The following is a 17,405-nucleotide window of genomic DNA, read 5'->3' as shown; positions in this document are numbered from 1 at the left end:
AGCTTGGGGGGCACGCGCGGGGGCCAGGGCGTTGCTGCTTTTGGCTCCGCAAGAGATTTTTTTTCGTTGTTGCGGGGAAGCTCTCTCTCTCTCGCTTGAGTTTTTTTTTTGGCACACTGTCTAAAACTGGTAAGTCTGGTGGCGGCGTCTCTTACAGCCGTTCACCTTCGGGCTGCTCACAGCCAACGCGGGCTGGTTTGGAGGAGTGTACGCTCGCTGCGTTTACAATATATGTGTGTGAAGTGTGTAATATCAATAGATATGCGAGGTATGTAATAGCAATATATATGAAGGACACAATATCAGTATATATGTGAAGTCATAATAATATGTGAACTATCTAATACTGTATCAGATTGTACCCAGATTGTAAGTGTTATGGATTTGCTCTCCAACACACATTGGTGTGCTGTACTCGTGAAGAGGAGTCGGAGACTGGTTTAAGCACTTCGTTATACTGGTAGGAACCTCCTGGTTACACCAGCCCACAGGGGATTATTGTGTCCGTCGTGCAGGGAGGGGCTGGGTGGGAGGGAGGAGCTGGTTGGGGGGGGTGAGGGTGGGGAGGGGCTGGGTGGGGAGGGTGGGGCTGGGTGGGGGGTGGGAGGGGTGGAGCTGGGTGGGGAGGTCACCCCGTGGTGCCCTTATAAAACTCAACGTTTAACCTACTCACGCCGGCTTGTGCCCGACCTCACAGTCGGGCATATTTGCGGAATACACCACGCCGCCGTTGACCCTGGCCATTGACCGAGCAACCCAACGTTCCTACCAGCTCCCTCCGCAGGAATGTGTTTCTTCAACCCACAGCCACACTCGTTCTCAAAACCAACCTCGAACACGCGTTTCACAGCCCCCCCGGTTTGAAACCCTCCAACACCGCCCTCGTTCCTAATCCACGTCTCTGACGTAATTGCCCTTTAATCCCCTGACCCCCGTCGAGGGCGTTCCCGTGCGTGTGATTGGTGTGTGTTGAGTGCGGAGATTGCGTGAGATTGGCTCGGACAATCCCCTACACAAGTCACGAATTGGCCACGTTCTGTTTACGTAACAAACCTTAATAATTGGCTTTACTATCCGGCTTCGCCCGGGACTTGGATTAACCACGCCCGGCCGCCTTTGTCTCCCCAGTGGTGATGTTCACACACCACACCAGTTACTCGTTTGAGGCTGAGTCGACCTAGGGGAGGCTCAGGACCGGTTCAAATAATCGTCACCGGTGGTGGCCGTGAGCGGGAATCGAACTCGGGTCGCCGGGTTCATAGCGCGGAGCGCTAACCACTTCACTTCAATGCGTTACGCCTCCACATGCGTGGGTCACGTGACAGATTTGACGTCACAGCTCACTTGCTGTGCAAAAAATATATGTGCATTATTGAGCTCCCCCCCCACCAAAAAAACCCACAAAAGTGTATTTTAATAATTGTTGCATGGTGTACAGTCTGGAAAGTACCCACATGGCAAATTTCCAGTGTGTTGCATGTCGGGAAGTACGCTGAACTTTTTGAACAGACACAAATATTCACAACTTTGCCTTTTATATATATGGAGATATAATATCAACGCAAGCTTGATGCACGGGTTGTGTGTGTTTGCGTGGCTCTGTGTAGTGGCCAGCGTGCTGCGCTTGCGAGCCTGGCGACCCGAGTTCGATTCCAGCTCGTGGTCAACACCAGTGACGATTTTCTGAGTCTTGGGCCTCCCCTATGTCGACTCAGCCTCAAATGAGTACCGGGTGCGGTGTGTAGTAAGCATCGCCACTGGGGAGACAGGCAGCTGGCCGTGGTTTTGCCGGCCGTCATAGGTGCTCACTAACAGCACTTGTCCCAATAGCCTGTTAAGGCTTTAGGACCTTATTGCTATAAAAATATAAAAAAGTAATAATGATTGCTATGCTATGTAAAAAAAAACTTTGCTAAACCTTGGCCACAATATCTGGACTTGTCTTCATTTAACAATGCATAGATTCCTGTTTATGTGATTATGGTTGTACTTTATTAATCCCTAATCTCAAACATTACATACGATGAAATAAGAAATGTTAAAAAAGTTAAAACGGAGCAATACAATACACTATTAGAAATTATTGTAAAAAAAAACATTATGAGTCCATCCCATGTGTAAGTGAATTTTTTAAATATTTTAGGCAGGAAATGGCATGAAATGAGTTTTCAAATTTAGATTTTTCTTCTGGGTTGGGACCCCCAGACCCTTTGAAGATTTGGTCTCCACCAATGTTGACTCCATGGCTACGGCCTTGCTTTAGGGGGATCTATGTCTTTCTTATTTCTAAACAAATACACAGTGGTGGCGTCGAACCCAGCGACCCGAGTTTGATTCCCGCTCACGACTAATACCAGTGGTGAATATCTGAACCAGTCCTGGGCATATTCCTGGGTCAGGAATCGTCAAACTTTAGTTGATCTGGAACCGCATGCGGCCCTTTAAGTGGCAACTTCGTGACGTTATTTATGAAGGAACCACCGTTTCGTATTCACCACGTGGATTTGTAGCTCTTGCAATATTGAGGGTTTGTTTTTTTACCGAATTCGAACAAAAAATGTTTCTTATTGTTCTTTTAGTTGCCGACCCCTGCCCCTAGGTCGACTCAGCCTTAAACGGAGCACCTGTTGCGGTGTGAAAAACATCAGCATTGTGCTCTTAGCTTTTTTCGGTAAAGTCACGTAGGTAAAAAATAAAAAATACAATAATAATTCATGAAAATAAATCAATACAGTAAATTTAGCTGTGACGGTCCCACCTGAAGACGGAGACTTGTGTTGCCTCCGAAACGTCGTGATTTAATTGATTTATTTGCATATATTATTATTTTTTATTTTTTACTTACGTGACTTTACCGAACAAACCTAAGAGTATGAATCCTTGCAGTCACGAAAGCTTCAAATCTAGAATCAGCATTGTGGCCGGACAAAGGTGGCCGGGCGTGGTATTGGCCACCCACCCCATCGCGTGCCGTGCCGGCCTTACATCGGACATGCGCCCTGATGCTACTCGCTAACAGCACTCGCCCCAAAAAACCTGTTGAAGGCTACACGGGGAGGGATTTTTGTCTCGGCTGCGATTCAAATACAGCACGATTGCTTCGCTGTCTCGAGCGCCCGATGCACACTGAGAAGAGATTTCGCGAGAGGGCAGTTGCGTGAAATGTCTTCATTGACGAGGTGACGCTGGCCTGGCGCGGATTTAAATCGGAGTCGAGCTCATGTTCCAGTCAAGTTGTTTCATGCGTCTGAGCCAATCACGCTTTGTTGCGTATTTGTACCTTGTGTGTGTGATGTGTGCACTTGTGCTTGCTTTAACACTATATATTCACTAGCAGAAGTACCCGGCGTTGCCCGGGTGAAAAATATATTTCTTAATAACCTTACATATATACACAGATGGGCTGCTACCCCCCCCCCTCTCCAGCCACGATCTCCTCGGCCGCTGTGCAGTACGTACGGCCTATAGTGTGGTGGGGTGTCGAGGCCTAGTACCGTGCAGAGCCTCCGGCCTCGCCTAAATTGCCCACCCGGCTGAGGCTGGGTACTGGGGCCGTTACCCCCCCCCCCCCCCCGCGCTACAATAATACTGTCTAATCGCTATAATTTTATTATTTACCGACCCTATAATAGTAATTGCACACATTGTGGTGGGGGGGGAGTGAAGAGGACGTGAAACTTTTATGAATTTACCTCAGAGTCGCGTGTTAATGCGTGCGCATATTTTTAACGGGAATTAAAAATGGCATCCACCCCGCAGCGAATGCGTCGCTACCCGTTGCCAGGGGCAACCGCCGTGGTAAACCAAACGGACCAATCGTGTCTTGCAAATCCCTCACATTTTGTCCAATGAAACTGCGTATGGTCCGGCGACACACAGACAGACAGACACACACACAGACAGACAGACAGATTTGCGATTTTATATATATATAGATGTCACGGCTGACACACTTAGAACCTTCTGAGTATGGGGCCGTCCATAAATGACGTCACGCACCTAGGTGGGGGGGGGGGGGGTCAGACATGTGACGATGTGTGACGAGGGATGGGGTGTTTGAGAAATGTGACGTCACATCAAAATGCGCAACTTTAAATAAATATAAACAACACGTTCTACTTAATTAAATAGACTTTTTAATAAATGTTTTCTCCTACAACATCAGAGTGCAGCGCCACATTAAATACGCACTACAATGACAATAGTTTAAAGCGATTTGAAGCTTGTATTTTTTTGGGGGGGGCGGGGGCAGAGCTTTGTGACGTCATATTTGCGGGGGGGGGGGGGTCTGACTTTTCAAGCGGAGACCCTTCCGCGAGCAGTGACGCGAGCAGGCAATTGCAGAGCTGCGCCTGTACACACGTGCACTGTATATATTACCGTTCTTATTACCCCAAGCCTGACGACGCTCCTGGAAGAGAGAAAAAACACCCCAGCACTGGAGCCAGTGGGAGGGTACACGGAACATAACAAATAAATAAAACCGGCGTGCGCAGTGTGTCTCTCGCCCCCTCCGTCTCTCTGCGTGGGACTAAGAGGACAGTGTTGGGTGTGGGTGGTGATGGTAGGGTAGGGAACGTGCCAAGATCTTGACACCCTCCCCCACGTCACAGGAGACAGGGGGGGGGGGGTGGTCCCCACGCGGCTGCAGCCACGCAGCTTGAATGACCCCCAGCCCGCCCGCCCCATCCACTCGGAGGAGTCATTCGACACTGCGCGCTCGCTCGCTCGAGAGCGAGAAAGAAAGAGCGCCTCCGTCCGCCAGTCCGTCGCCAGAGACGCAACACCACCGACTCTCCTTGCCGTGAACAAGCTACAGGGGCAGGAGGTGTTAGTGGAGGAGGCAAATAAGAAACAGCAGCAGCAGCGACTTGGGTCGTCAATGAACGCTTAGAGCTGTTGGGTTGGGGGGGAGGACTGGGACTGGGGTTTGGAGCACTTCGAAGTGGGCGACTCGGACTCCCCGCGAAGTGGTGAGTTGCGATGGGACTTGCGAGGGATCTTTGTTTTGTTTTCTTCTTCTGCTTCCCGTCTCGAAGTCTCGACGCTTCGTAGCCAGTGGCGTGTCGCTCGTTGCGTTTCGTTCGCAGCTTTCGCGCAGTGCGCGGTGAGCGGTTTCAGGGCCTGCCCCTAGGTCGGCTCAGACTGAAATGCGTGCCCGCTGCGATGTGTGTAAACGGCGGCACTGGGGAGACAAAGGCGGCCGGGCGTGGTGCTTGGCAGCCCACCCCCCCGCCCGCCTCGTGTGCCGTGCCTGCCTTCAGAAGTTGTTGCTACTTGCTAACAGCACTTGCCCCCACATTCTCTTAAAGGCTATACGGGGGATCTTTGTCTGTGCTGTTCACATGATGATCGCTGGAAGGGGCCGTGTCAGTGTTTTATTTGCGTAACGAAGATAAATATCACCTGTATAGGCTTAACAGACTGTAGGGACACGCGCTGTTAGCGAGCGGCGGCTATGAAGGTCACACACGCACGCATAGAGACTCCGTGCACAGGTAGTCCTCTACTTACGGTGGAGATGCGTTACGACGATCCCATCGTAAGTCAAAAATAGCGTAAGTCGAAGATGGCCTCGCCTACCCAGGAGTCTTAAAGAATGGTGATAATTTAGAAAAACAGAGCGATTAACAGTACCGTACTGTATAAACTATATACTGTGCGTATTTATTAATTACAATACTGTATTGCACAGTCAAATGTAAAGTAAACAAAAACCAAGGTAAATTCTTAGCTTACCTATATGAACTGCAATTTAATAGAAAGTTTTTTCAGGGAACAATCCTATCTGCTATAAAAAAAACGTTTAATATGCATTCGTACACGCTGCTGCGTTTGCCTGCCGCGCGAAATTTTAAATATTTAACAATTTTGTCGTATCGCCATCGTAAGATCGAAATATCGTAAGTCGGACCATCGTAAATCGGGGATTATCTGTCCTGTGTGTGTGTGCCCGTGAAACATTTGTGTTTGTTACATTGTGAGGGATAATGCGATCTCAGTGAGTTTCGTACACTCGTTGAATATCGGGCCGGATCGGAATACAACGTTTTTTTTTGTTATTTACTCTGTAATTGTACCATAATTACAGGTTTCAAGTATATGCAGTCAACTTTGTGCAGCGTGCATCACCGTCGCATGTACAATGCGGGTAACCGATGCGAAGTTGTGTCCACTTCATATCGGCTTCATTGTCTCACTCAGCGAACCCAGACAAAATGAACACTTTCGCGACCAATATCCATAACACGTGTGTCGTTAAACCCGCCACCACCCGACACAGCCAATTAGTAATGTCGTACTGAGATTGTAAATGTTGTGGCTTGGCTCTCCAACACACCGCCGTGCTGTACTAATGACGAATTGGCCACGTTCTGTTTACGTGACAACCCTTACTAATTGGCTGTGTCGGGTGGTGGCGGGTTTAACGACACATTGATATATTTACGCGATATAACCCAACAAAAACCTGTGTCACAGCCAGACAAAATTGCTTGCCGCGCTGATGATGGGCATCGTATGGAGCTGAGGGTTTAGCAGGAGGCCTGAAGCAGTTGAGAAGTTTCAGCTGACGCCGCTACCCTGTAGCTCAACATGGCAGTCAGCCGTGAGTAAAGCCAACCATTGCACAGCGAATAATATTTGAGGGGTCCACATGAAAAACATTCATTTTTTCCTCCAATGTGAATCTGTGGGCTACTATGTGTGAGTCTCTGCGTTACTTTGTGAGTGTATTTGTTCTATGTGTCAGTCTATGGGTCTCTTTGAGAATCTATGCTTGTCCACGTGAGTCTATGGGTTTGTGTGAATATATGGGCCTTTTTTAAGTCTACGTGTCTTTTTGTGAGTGCATGGGTCTCATTGTGAGTATGTGGGTTTCTGTGTCGTTAGTCGATGGGTCTCATTGTGAGTCTATGGGTCTCTGTGTGAAAGTATGGGTCTATGTGTGAGTCTATGGGTCTCTGCGTGAGTCTATGAGTCTCTATGTGAGTCTATGGGCCTCTGTGTGAGAGTATGGGCTATACAATAATATAGCGTCTCAATGTGACCTTCATCAGATAAGGATAACACATCTTCTGCATCAACAACATCGTGGCCAGGGCTTAAATTTTCACAGTTTTTTTCCCCGGATCGCTAGTAGACTGGAGTCGGTGGCATGTGATGAGTAATCACAGCCATCCGGAGAGGCACATAATACTGGATGTGGTGTGCCGGGTACATAAATATTTCCCGAGTTGCTGGTAGAGTGGAGTAGAGGGCATGCAACTATGAAGTATACTGGAGTAGGCGACGGTGGCGAGACGTTAACTACCTCGCCTGGTGTACAGGAGGTCGTGGGTTCAATCCCGACCCTGACGCCTGCTGCTGTATATTTGGGGTTTGTATGTTCTCTCCCCCTGGTCGTTTGGATTTTGGTCCGGGACCTCCGGTTTTCCCCTCTACTTTTAGAAACTTGTGTTTAGTATATTTGGCAGCTATGCATTTCCACGTGATAAGCCACTTTGTTCAGCTAATATTTGTGATAGCGAGGTCGCTTCTGAAAAAGAGCTACATAGCTCAGTGGGCCTTACCTGGTAAAATAAAATAAAAATCGTTTAAAGTAGCCACAACCATAGCAGAAGAGTATACTGGATGTGGTGTGCGGGGTGGCTCAATGCTAAGAGTGAGCAGCTCGCAATCAGAAGGTTGCGATGCCAAATTCGAGGTTGGAGGTTGACTCAGCCTATCATCCATCCCTCTTGGGTACGGTAGTTAAAATAGGTTCCACTATGTGGGGAAGTCAACAGTGGTTGTCCTATGGACATACTCTCCTCGGCCATAGCCACGTGGAATTCCAATCATGGGCTTAGGGTTGTAAAGAGAAGATTAGCACTGCCACAATGCTAAGTTGAGCAGGAAATCTGGTTGAAATTTTACCTTTTTAAAAATCCTTTATATTAAGTTTACTTTCGCGCTTGCTTGCTTGCGCGCTTACGACCGTGCAAAAATTTTGGTCGTTTTTTAACCCACTTCCCGTGATCCAATCGAGCTGACATTTTGCACACAGACTCGTTGTGCGTGACAATTTATTTTCGTGAAATTTTTTTCTCCAAAATGTTACACTTTTTAGGAAAAAAAAATTATATTTAATTACCAATTGCTTAATGGTGGCAGGCAATCATTTGACCCATAGGTGGCAGCCATCTCAAGCCAGAGGACGAGAGGACTCTAGCCGCCACGCATATAAAGGATTTATAGTGAAAAACTTTGTTTTTACGGGTTAATTTTTATAAAACCCGGGACAGACCCCGGGCTGCGTTAATCCTCTGATCGCAGTTCCTCCGGCGTTGTAAAAAAAGAAAGGAGCAGCCACCTGCCACACGTGATGAGTCAACTGGGGCAAGGTTGGCTTGGGACGTGTGCAGACAAGACTGACTGCAGACGCGACTGGAACATTCAATTCCTGCCACGGCTTCAAGAGCCCGCCACCCGCCAGTGATTAATACACAGGCGGACAATAACAGTACGTCTCGTGCAGATTTCTGTCCCTCCGCATGTAATTCGGTTAATGTGTTGTCACGGCTTTAATGCACGGTTTTACGGCACTTTTATTGTAGTTGGAATGTTGAACATTGCGCAACTGGTATATACATATACAAAAAACTTATTTTTTACACATCCCATCAGAGAGTGCATCGTTTTAAGCGGCATTATCGGTTCAACACAAGCAAACCTCTGAACCGGTTTCGACACGTGGTGTCTCATCAGCAGAGTGAGGCCTGCTTGAACAGATGCTGCTGGACTGTTGCCAGTTATTGGCAAGGATCCTGTCTTTAAGATAGTCTCACATGGGTTGGACCAGATGACGCCAAAAGGCGCACAACTCAAAGACAATGCACCATCAGAGTAGGCTCTAAGGAAAGCTGTCTCGGGTGTGGACCAATCAACTTCAAGGACAGTGCATACATTATCACAGTTATGTTTTTTGTTTGCATTATGGCTGCAGGTATTGTGGTCTATGCAAACATGACTCCTCGTAAAAAAATGTCAGTTTTGTTGCCAGATAGAAGGGTAAAAAAACTATTATAATATTTTTTACTGGCAAATGAGGTTCCAATGGTGTAAATGCTTACCCCGAGCTCTCGTACTCTGATGGTGCATTGTCTTTGGACCGGTTTCGACACGCGATGTCTCATCAGCAGAGTCAGGCCTGCCTGAACCGATGCTGGTGAACTGCCAGTGCTGATGAGCGTGACCCCGCCTCCCCACCCCGTGCACATTGAACCACGGGGACTGTTGCACTGTACACTAATTAACATCGTGATAACAAAGGTATCTGTGTTGTGTCAAATATGCCGGAAGGGAGGAGAGCCAAGTTGGTCATCGCAACGATGCCTGGAACTCTTGGCTCTGAAACAGTCTGCGAGCTCGTGATGTGGGTGATGTCATATGCTGCGAAGAAGGGCCATTGCCCGAAACGTCGCCTGCTACTAATATTATATCATGGGACCTTTTTTGCCAGTATCAAAGGATTAAAAATGAGAATAGGCCAATCGGAGGTTGTTCGCATGCTCACCACAAGTACGTGTGGTTAATGCAGACCAGAGGTGGCAAACGGGTTTTGATTCCTTACCCGTACCCGTACCCGGCCGTACCAGGGTCGCAAATGGGTACCCGTACCCGTACCTGGGTATGGGTAGCCAGGTATCGGGTAGGGTACGGGTATCGAGTACCCGGTTGCGACCTCTAATGCAGACTTGCGAAAGGGTTCTATTTGGTGTTCGAACATCTTAACACAACTGCTTTATTGCCAGTAAGGTTAAAACGTATTTCTCACATTGTTGTTATTGTATACGTTTACTTTGAAGGCCACGGCGTTAATGACGAAGTTGTTGAGTGTGTGTGTGTGTTTTTGTCACGAGTGAAGTAAGTTCCGTTGACAATGGGGAGCACACACGGCAGCAATCATTGCCCCCTTCCACTACGAAAAGTTGGCAGGACCCTCCTGAAGACGACTCGTGAGAGTCAGGGGGACGGTCCTGAGTAAACAAGTACAATAAATTCTAGATTTGAAGTTTTCGTGACTGCAAGGGTCCATACTCTTTGTTTTTTCGGTAAAGTCACGTAGGTGAAAAATAAAAGAAAGAAATAAAGAAAAGAAAATACTTATTTTTTTATTTTATTTTTTTACCTACGTGACTTAACCGAAAAAACTAAGAGTAAGTACAATAAAATAATATAAAAACATCATTCATGCATTTGATTTAAATGTCACAGCGGCCTGGCAATTAGTGCAGCTGTTTAATCAAAATCATCATCATCGGCCATGCTCAATCCACTGCTTGGTGAAGGCCTCACCAAGTCACCACCGCCACCATCTCTCGCGATCGATAGACGCAACAGTCCACCCGGCACTTACGCACGGACTGATTTCATTGCTCTTCGTAAACTTCCATCGAGTTAAAGGGGTGCCACGGTGGCTATGAGATGTGAACTCCCTCGCCTGGTGTACAGGAGGTCGTGGGTTCGATCCCATCCGTGACGCCTGCTGCTGTATATTTGGAGTTTGCGTGTCTCTCTTCCCCGTGGTTGTGTGAATTTTTTCTCCGTGTCCTCCGGTTTCCTCCCCCCACATTTATAATGAATGTGCGTTCAGAGTATTTGGCTGATATAAATTTCCACATGAGGCCCGGTCGCTTCTGACAAAGAGCTACAGTTATAATGGTCTTGTAAAGTTATTTCTGAAAGTTGAACATTGTGGCCACTTTCTCATGCCCGAGTCCCAACTTAAGAAGAGAAAATGACCCACGACAACATTTTATCCACTTACTCAGAGCCCACGGTCATTTATATCCGTGGTATAGTGTGCGCATTGTACATTGCATAATTATATGTATTACATATCAAGACTGAAACAAGAATGATAACTGCCACACGAACAAACACGATTTGTCAAATATTTGTTTAGAGAAAAAGGTAATGCATCTCAGAACAGGTTCTGCCTTCTTACATACAGCACTGCACCCTGAACACGTGTCTGTGTGTGTAACATGAAGTTACATAAATACATTAACCTCCTTTCTATCTTTCCAAGTCAAAATTAAATAACTGTTAATCTAGCAACTTATAGGCTTAGCAGGCCAATGTTGATCCAGTAGGGGTTGTTTCTCAGCCAAACTGTGTCCCGGTTTAAAACTTCTGGGCTGTTTCATGAATGTCATTAGCTGTGATGCTCATTCGAATCCAAGGCTTTTGTGCTCGCTTGAAGTCAGGGATAAGCAATCTGCTCCCCCGATTCATATTTGCCAACGGTTGCCATGGTGGCTGTGAGATGTTAACTACCTCGCCTGGTATACAGGAGTTCGTGGGTTCGATCCCAACCCTGACGCCTGCTGCTGTATATTTGGAGTCTGCGTCTCTCTTCTCTCATCATAATTTTCATCACGATGGCTAGGAGATGTTAACTACCTCGCCTGGTGTACAAGAGTTCGTGGGTTCGATCCCAACCCTGACGCCTGCTGCTGTATATTTGGAGTCTGCGTCTCTCTTCTCTCGTCATAATTTTCATCACGGTGGCTAGGAGATGTTAACTACCTCGCCTGGTGTACAGGATGCCGTGGGTTCGATCCAGACCCTGACGCCTGCGGTATATTTGGAGTTTGTGTGTCTCTCTCTCTCATCATCATCACGGTGGCTAGGAGATGTTAACTACCTCGCCTGATATACAGAAGTTCGTGGGTTTGATCCAGACCCTGACGCCTGCGGTATATTTGGAGTTTGTGTGTCTCTCTCTCTCATCATCATCACGGTGGCTAGGAGATGTTAACTACCTCGTCTGATATACAGAAGTTCGTGGGTTCGATCCAGACCCTGACGCCTGCGGCATATTTGGAGTTTGTGTGTCTCTCTCCCCATGGTCGCGTGGATTTTTCTCTGGGTTCTCCGGTTTTCCCCTCCACATTTAGAATCAGCATCACGCGTTTGCTGCTATAAATGATCCACGCGACGATAAGCCACTTCGTCGCTTCTGAAAAAGATCCGCACAACTCAGCGGGGCCTTACCTGCTCAAAATAAAACCAACCAAAAAGTTTAGTTTCAATAAATAGTTTTCGCAGTAGTGTACGTTGAACTTCTGTTCACTGCAGACGATGCATTTGAAAAGCAAAGGGCAAACACAGCAGAGTTGACCACAGCACACGAGCCCTGCTGCTGCTGCTGCTCGCTGTGTCGTGTGTTCGTGGGGTAAGCGGTGGCGTTGCGGTTAGCGCTTCGCCACGAACCCGGCGACCCGAGTTCGATTCCTGCTAACGGCCACCGACACCAGTGACGATTATCTGAACCGGTCCTGGGCCTCCCCTGGGTCGACTCAGCCTCAAATGAGTACCTGGTGTGGTGTGTAGTAAACATCGTCAGTGGGGAGACAAAGGTGGTCGGGCGTGGTGCTGGCCACACACCCCCTCGTGTGCCGTGCCGGCCTTCATCGGTGCTACTCACTAACAGCACTTGCCCCAACAGTCTGTCAAGGCTATGCGGGGTCTCGTTATTTTTGTGTGTGTGTTTAAAGAGTCCGGGCGCTCGGGGGGGTTTTGGGAGCCTCGGTTCCACTGTGAAGGACGACGACGATGATGATGCAGCACTTCGTGAGAATGCCGGACAGCTCGTGCGCGCGAGCGCTCATTTGGTGTCCGCTGACAAAGAGGCCGATTGTTTGGAGCAACGCCCGCCCCGTGTTGTATCAGCAGTAGCAGCAGCATCAGCACTAATGGCACTCATGAGGGCCGGCTGCCTGTCTATCGCTCGACGCAGATGGAAAACAATCCCATCAGTGTACAGTGCAGAATTCTAACATCGCAAAGCTTTGCTCAGGGTTGCCCATTTTAAAAGAACGAGGATTCCCATCATAGCCTTGTCTTTGATTAAGGCCGGTGTGGTCAGAACCATGCCCGTCTGCTTTTGTCGGTCTGTTACAGGCGATCACTTTAATCCGAGTCAATTTATGGGATGCCCACAGCAATTCCTGACACCACAGAGACATCGTGCTTGATTCCCAGCCGCGGCTAACGTCACCAGGCCGCAACTGACCAGCGCGGTGAAGTACGGTCAAGCGACCCCTTCAGGGAGGAGGCCCCCCTCGTTCAGCGGCGGAGCGACTGTGAGATTTACACGCGCTCTCTACGGCCCTCCGCTGCTGCTCTGTGTTCGCGCACGTATGGAATACTGTATTTGTAATTGAATGCCGTGTCCCCCCAAGGGGTGGTTTCAATGTGGCAGTTTAAATACACTTTGCGGTAATTATTGGCACGCCGTGCGTGTTTCCACGCGCGCAAACACACATGCGCGCATTGAGAATAAACATATATCGAGTTGGGTGTTCGTGCGCGTTCACTAAAGTAAGTGCGGGGGCTTGGGCAGGACGCTGGTCGCGAGAAGGGGACAATGGGAGATGGTCAATGACGAAGATGGATCGGCAGCCAGGGGATGGGACACGTCCAGATGGGGCTGGCCGCCGAGGAGATGGAGCTATGAAATCCTAATGTGTGCATGCGCTGGCCGGGCGGATTTCTGTGATACATCGCAGGACCGTGCATACGTTACGTACGCATGTTGAACTTATTTTGCACCGTACGCAGCCAACTGTGCTAATTGGAGATGCAGGGGAAGGACAGCAAACTAAACGAAAAAAGCAGTTCCGAAGATATTCGTTTTCAATTTAGAATGAGTTTGGCGACTGCTTGCAGAGACCTTCATCCAGTAGTGAATTGACCATGGCTAACGGTGTTCACGACGGCCGCTTCAGATGAGCGCCACCTCATGAGTGACATCACGACCCAATGAAGGAGATGCCATGAATGCCGCACCTCCGATTAGCGCGGTTGGCCACGTACGGTGCGAAAAGAAGTTCAAAGTACATACATGCATACGACACTAATTGTCGCATTAACTTGCGGCGGTGGGAGACACGCCTGTAGCCTGGCACTCCGGTGCAAAAATACCTTTTGGAACCGTGTGGCAGAGGTCGAAAACGGGTTTTGATTCCTTACTCTTACCCGGCCGCACCAGGGTCGCAAACAGGTACCCGTACCCGTAGCCGGGTATCGGGTAGGGTACGGGTATCGGGTACCCGATTGCGACCTCTGCCGTGTGGAACCGCGCGGCTTTGTGAATCTCTCGATCCACCGCTGGGTTAGCTGTGAGGGGGTCAGGAGAGAGCAGTACAGGTACTCCTCTACTCACGAACGAGTTAGGTTCCAGAGGTCTGTTCGTAAGCCGGTTTGTTCCTAAATACAATTTTATTCCCGTCGATTCCAAACATGGTGTACGGCATGTACACTAAACACGGCAAATGGCTTCAAAGTTGTATAATCTGCTGTAGACGTAGATGCCACTGGGTCTTCATGTTCTGCGGATGTAGATGCCACTGGTTATTCATTTTCTGCAGATGTAAATGGGATTAGTTCTTCATGTTCTGAAGATATAGATATCACTGTTTCTTCATGTTCTGTAGATGTAGATGCCACTGGTTCTTCATGTTCTGCAGATGTAGATGCCACTGGTTATTCACGTTCTGCAGATGTAGATGCCACTGGTTATTCACGTTCTGCAGATGTAGATGCCACTGGTTCTTCACGTTCTGCAGATGTAGATGCCATTGGTTCTTCATGTTTTGCAGATGTAGACGCCACTGGTTTTTTGTGTTCTGCAAATGTAGATGTCACTGGTTCTTCACGTTCTGCAGATGTAGATGCCGCTGGTTCTTCACGTTCTGCAGATGTAGATGCCACTGGTTCTTCACGTTCTGCAGATGTAGATGCCACTGGTTCTTCACGTTCTGCAGATGTAGATGCCACTGGTTCTTCACGTTCTGCAGATGTAGATGCCACTGGTTTTTCACGTTCTGCAGATGTAGATGCCACTGCCGCCATTTATTGCACTGCGGTTGAACTTACCACTCTCGGTCCGAACAGGCAACTGGACGTACGGATCAGGTTTGTTCTTATCTCTGAAAGTTTATCAGTCGAATGTTCGTAATTTATTTTTTTGGAGTGGGCGGCGCTGCCGGTTCAGTGGGCGTGTCTGTTGAGAACTGACTGGAGCCTGAGACCCAAGTGTCCCGGCTGAGCCTCCCAACAATAAAAATCCGACGGCTGTTAACGTCGTTCCTTGACTTCTCAGATTCGAACGCAACCCGACCAACTTCGGCTGCCAGGATGAATACGACCTCGGAGCCAGCCGGGGGCAACACCAGCGGAACCACGAGCAACGTTGCGCTCCAGACAACCGCCCACCACGGCGCGGCGAGTTCGAGTCCCGCCCTGAGCACCACCTTACTGAACAACCTGACGTCAACGACGCTCAATGCAACCCAAGGTGTCACGGCGGGAGGAACCAAATCTCTGCTCAGTGAAGGTACAGAGACTCAACGTCGCACTCACAAACGTCCTACACTGTTGTGGCGAGCGCAGTTAGCGAGCACCTCTTGAGACTGGCACGGTGGACGATGGGGTCGTTGTGGTGAGAACCACTCCTGGCTGTCATTGTCTCCCCGCTACTGATGGCTAATACCCCACACTGAGTATTAATTTACGGCTGAGTTGACCCTGTGGATACCCAGGCCTGTTTATGATATCACTATCCACTCTCCACTGATGTTGGCCTTGGCTGGGAATCGACTACAGGTCTCCTGGTTCGTAGTACAGTGGGCTAACTTACTGCGCCAATGCTTGCCGCATGCAAACACACACGTACATATGTGACAGATATCTCTTTCATAGCGTGTGCAAACTTGGAGCACAAGTGATGTCAGCAAGCACCTATTGAGTCCAGACACACACATTAGGTTTGTGAGTATATCAGAATGAGTGGCAATGCATACAAAACCATCCACCTTTATCTCTCCATTGTGTGTATGTATACATGGGAACCGACACACTGATCAACATGTGTGTATACATTCAAACATTTTGAACTTCTTTCGCACCGTACGTAGCTAAATGTGCAAATTGGAGGTGCCGGGGGAAGGAAAAAAAACTAAACACAACAAGCAGTTCTAAAGAAATGAAATTTCAATCGCGAATTGCCGATGTTGACTGCACCACAGCACCACGTGGGCTCCTCATTTTAGGCTGAGTTGATCTAGGGGGAATTATGACCAAATCGCCCAGAATACGTCCGATCTCGTCAGATCTCGGTCGCTAAGCGGCGTTGAGTCTGGATGACGCCTGGATGGGCGACCGTTACCCTGCACGCCAGGCTGCTGCGGGCAGCAGCAGAAAGCAGTGCAGTGAAATCCATAGTTGTACTGCAGCTCTATGCACCCGCACGTGTGCTCGCCACCATCACCAAACCCCACACTCGCCCAAGCCTGGTGAAGCGCGGTCAAACAAACCCGTACGGCCCGCACGGCCCGCACGACGGGGAGGTGATTTGACTGTACCACGTCTAGCAGTGGATCGTGGAGAGTGCCCCAGCAAATGGTTGCCGCTGGTGTACGCGCGGTCAGGACACTGGGTCTGGGTCAGTGGGAGCCGACGCAGCACACAGATCAAAGCACAGAGGCCGGAGCGCGCGCAGTCACGCACACAGAATGCTCGAGTTGATGTTAAAATGCTGAGACCACGCTTCATTAACAATGCGGTGTAATCAGCGAGACACACTGTCCATGCAGCCGTGGGCTACGGTCAGAATCAGAATATAATTATTTACGCTGGAGGAATTCAGTGAGCCACGAAGCATCCTTCTCAGTGATGTTCAGCGGTTAGCAGCGTGGCTATGGAGCGAACAGGCGGTGCAACTGCACTGCGGCCCACAATCCGGAGGGGCCGAAATTGGAGAAGGGGCCACCCCATTTTCATTCATTCCTTGCAAAAGGGCCCATACCAACCATGCTATGCCACACTGCTATGGGAGAACCCGTTACCGTTCATGAACTGTTCTTATTTCACCAGGTAAGGCCCACTGATCGAAATAGCTCTTTCTTAGAAGCGACCTGCTCACAAATGAGAGCTCAATGAAACGTGGGAATTTATAGCAGCTAAATTCTCGAAACGCGTGTTGATTCTCTGGCGGACCCGGAGAAAAATTTACGCGACTGCAGGGAGAATATGCAAACTCCAAATATTGCAGGCCTCAGGATTGGAATCGAACCCCCGACCTACTTTTTACCATCTTCTTGGTTCTTTCGGTAAAGTCACGTAGAAGGGAAATAACAAAATAATAAAAATAAAACATCATAAAATACAATTCTTGGTGAGAATTCTTGGTGAGAATTGTATTTTATTATGTTTTATTTTTATTATTTTATTATTTCCCTTCTACGTGACTTTACGAAAAGAACCAAGAAGATGAATCCCTGCAGTCACGAAAGCTTTAAATCGAAATAAAATTATTTTTACCAGGCGAGGTAGTTAACATCTCACCAGCGTGG

General features: G+C 48.5%; 1 protein-coding gene and 1 long non-coding RNA gene across 3 annotated transcripts in view; one reads left to right on the top strand and one right to left on the bottom strand.

Moving 5' to 3' along the window:
* LOC133356184 (uncharacterized) overlaps nt 1-17,405 on the bottom strand; it is a 358,360-nt gene that overhangs the window by 75,240 nt on the left and 265,715 nt on the right. The gene's annotated exons all lie outside the window — the stretch shown is intronic.
* LOC133356227 (lymphatic vessel endothelial hyaluronic acid receptor 1-like) overlaps nt 1-17,405 on the top strand; it is a 53,479-nt gene that overhangs the window by 25,284 nt on the left and 10,790 nt on the right. For both annotated transcript variants that reach the window (XM_061573606.1, XM_061573604.1), the window contains exon 5: nt 15,155-15,388. In XM_061573606.1, coding sequence (XP_061429590.1) covers nt 15,155-15,388 — 234 coding nt within the window. The remainder of the gene's footprint in view (nt 1-15,154; nt 15,389-17,405) is intronic.

Source organism: Lethenteron reissneri, chromosome 53 (genome assembly GCF_015708825.2).
Source record: "Lethenteron reissneri isolate LAM-NWPU_2019-01 chromosome 53, ASM1570882v1, whole genome shotgun sequence".
Taxonomy (NCBI): Eukaryota; Metazoa; Chordata; class Hyperoartia; order Petromyzontiformes; family Petromyzontidae; genus Lethenteron; species Lethenteron reissneri.
Note: the sequence above shows the minus strand (reverse complement) of the source record. Positions and strands in the feature narration are given on the sequence as shown.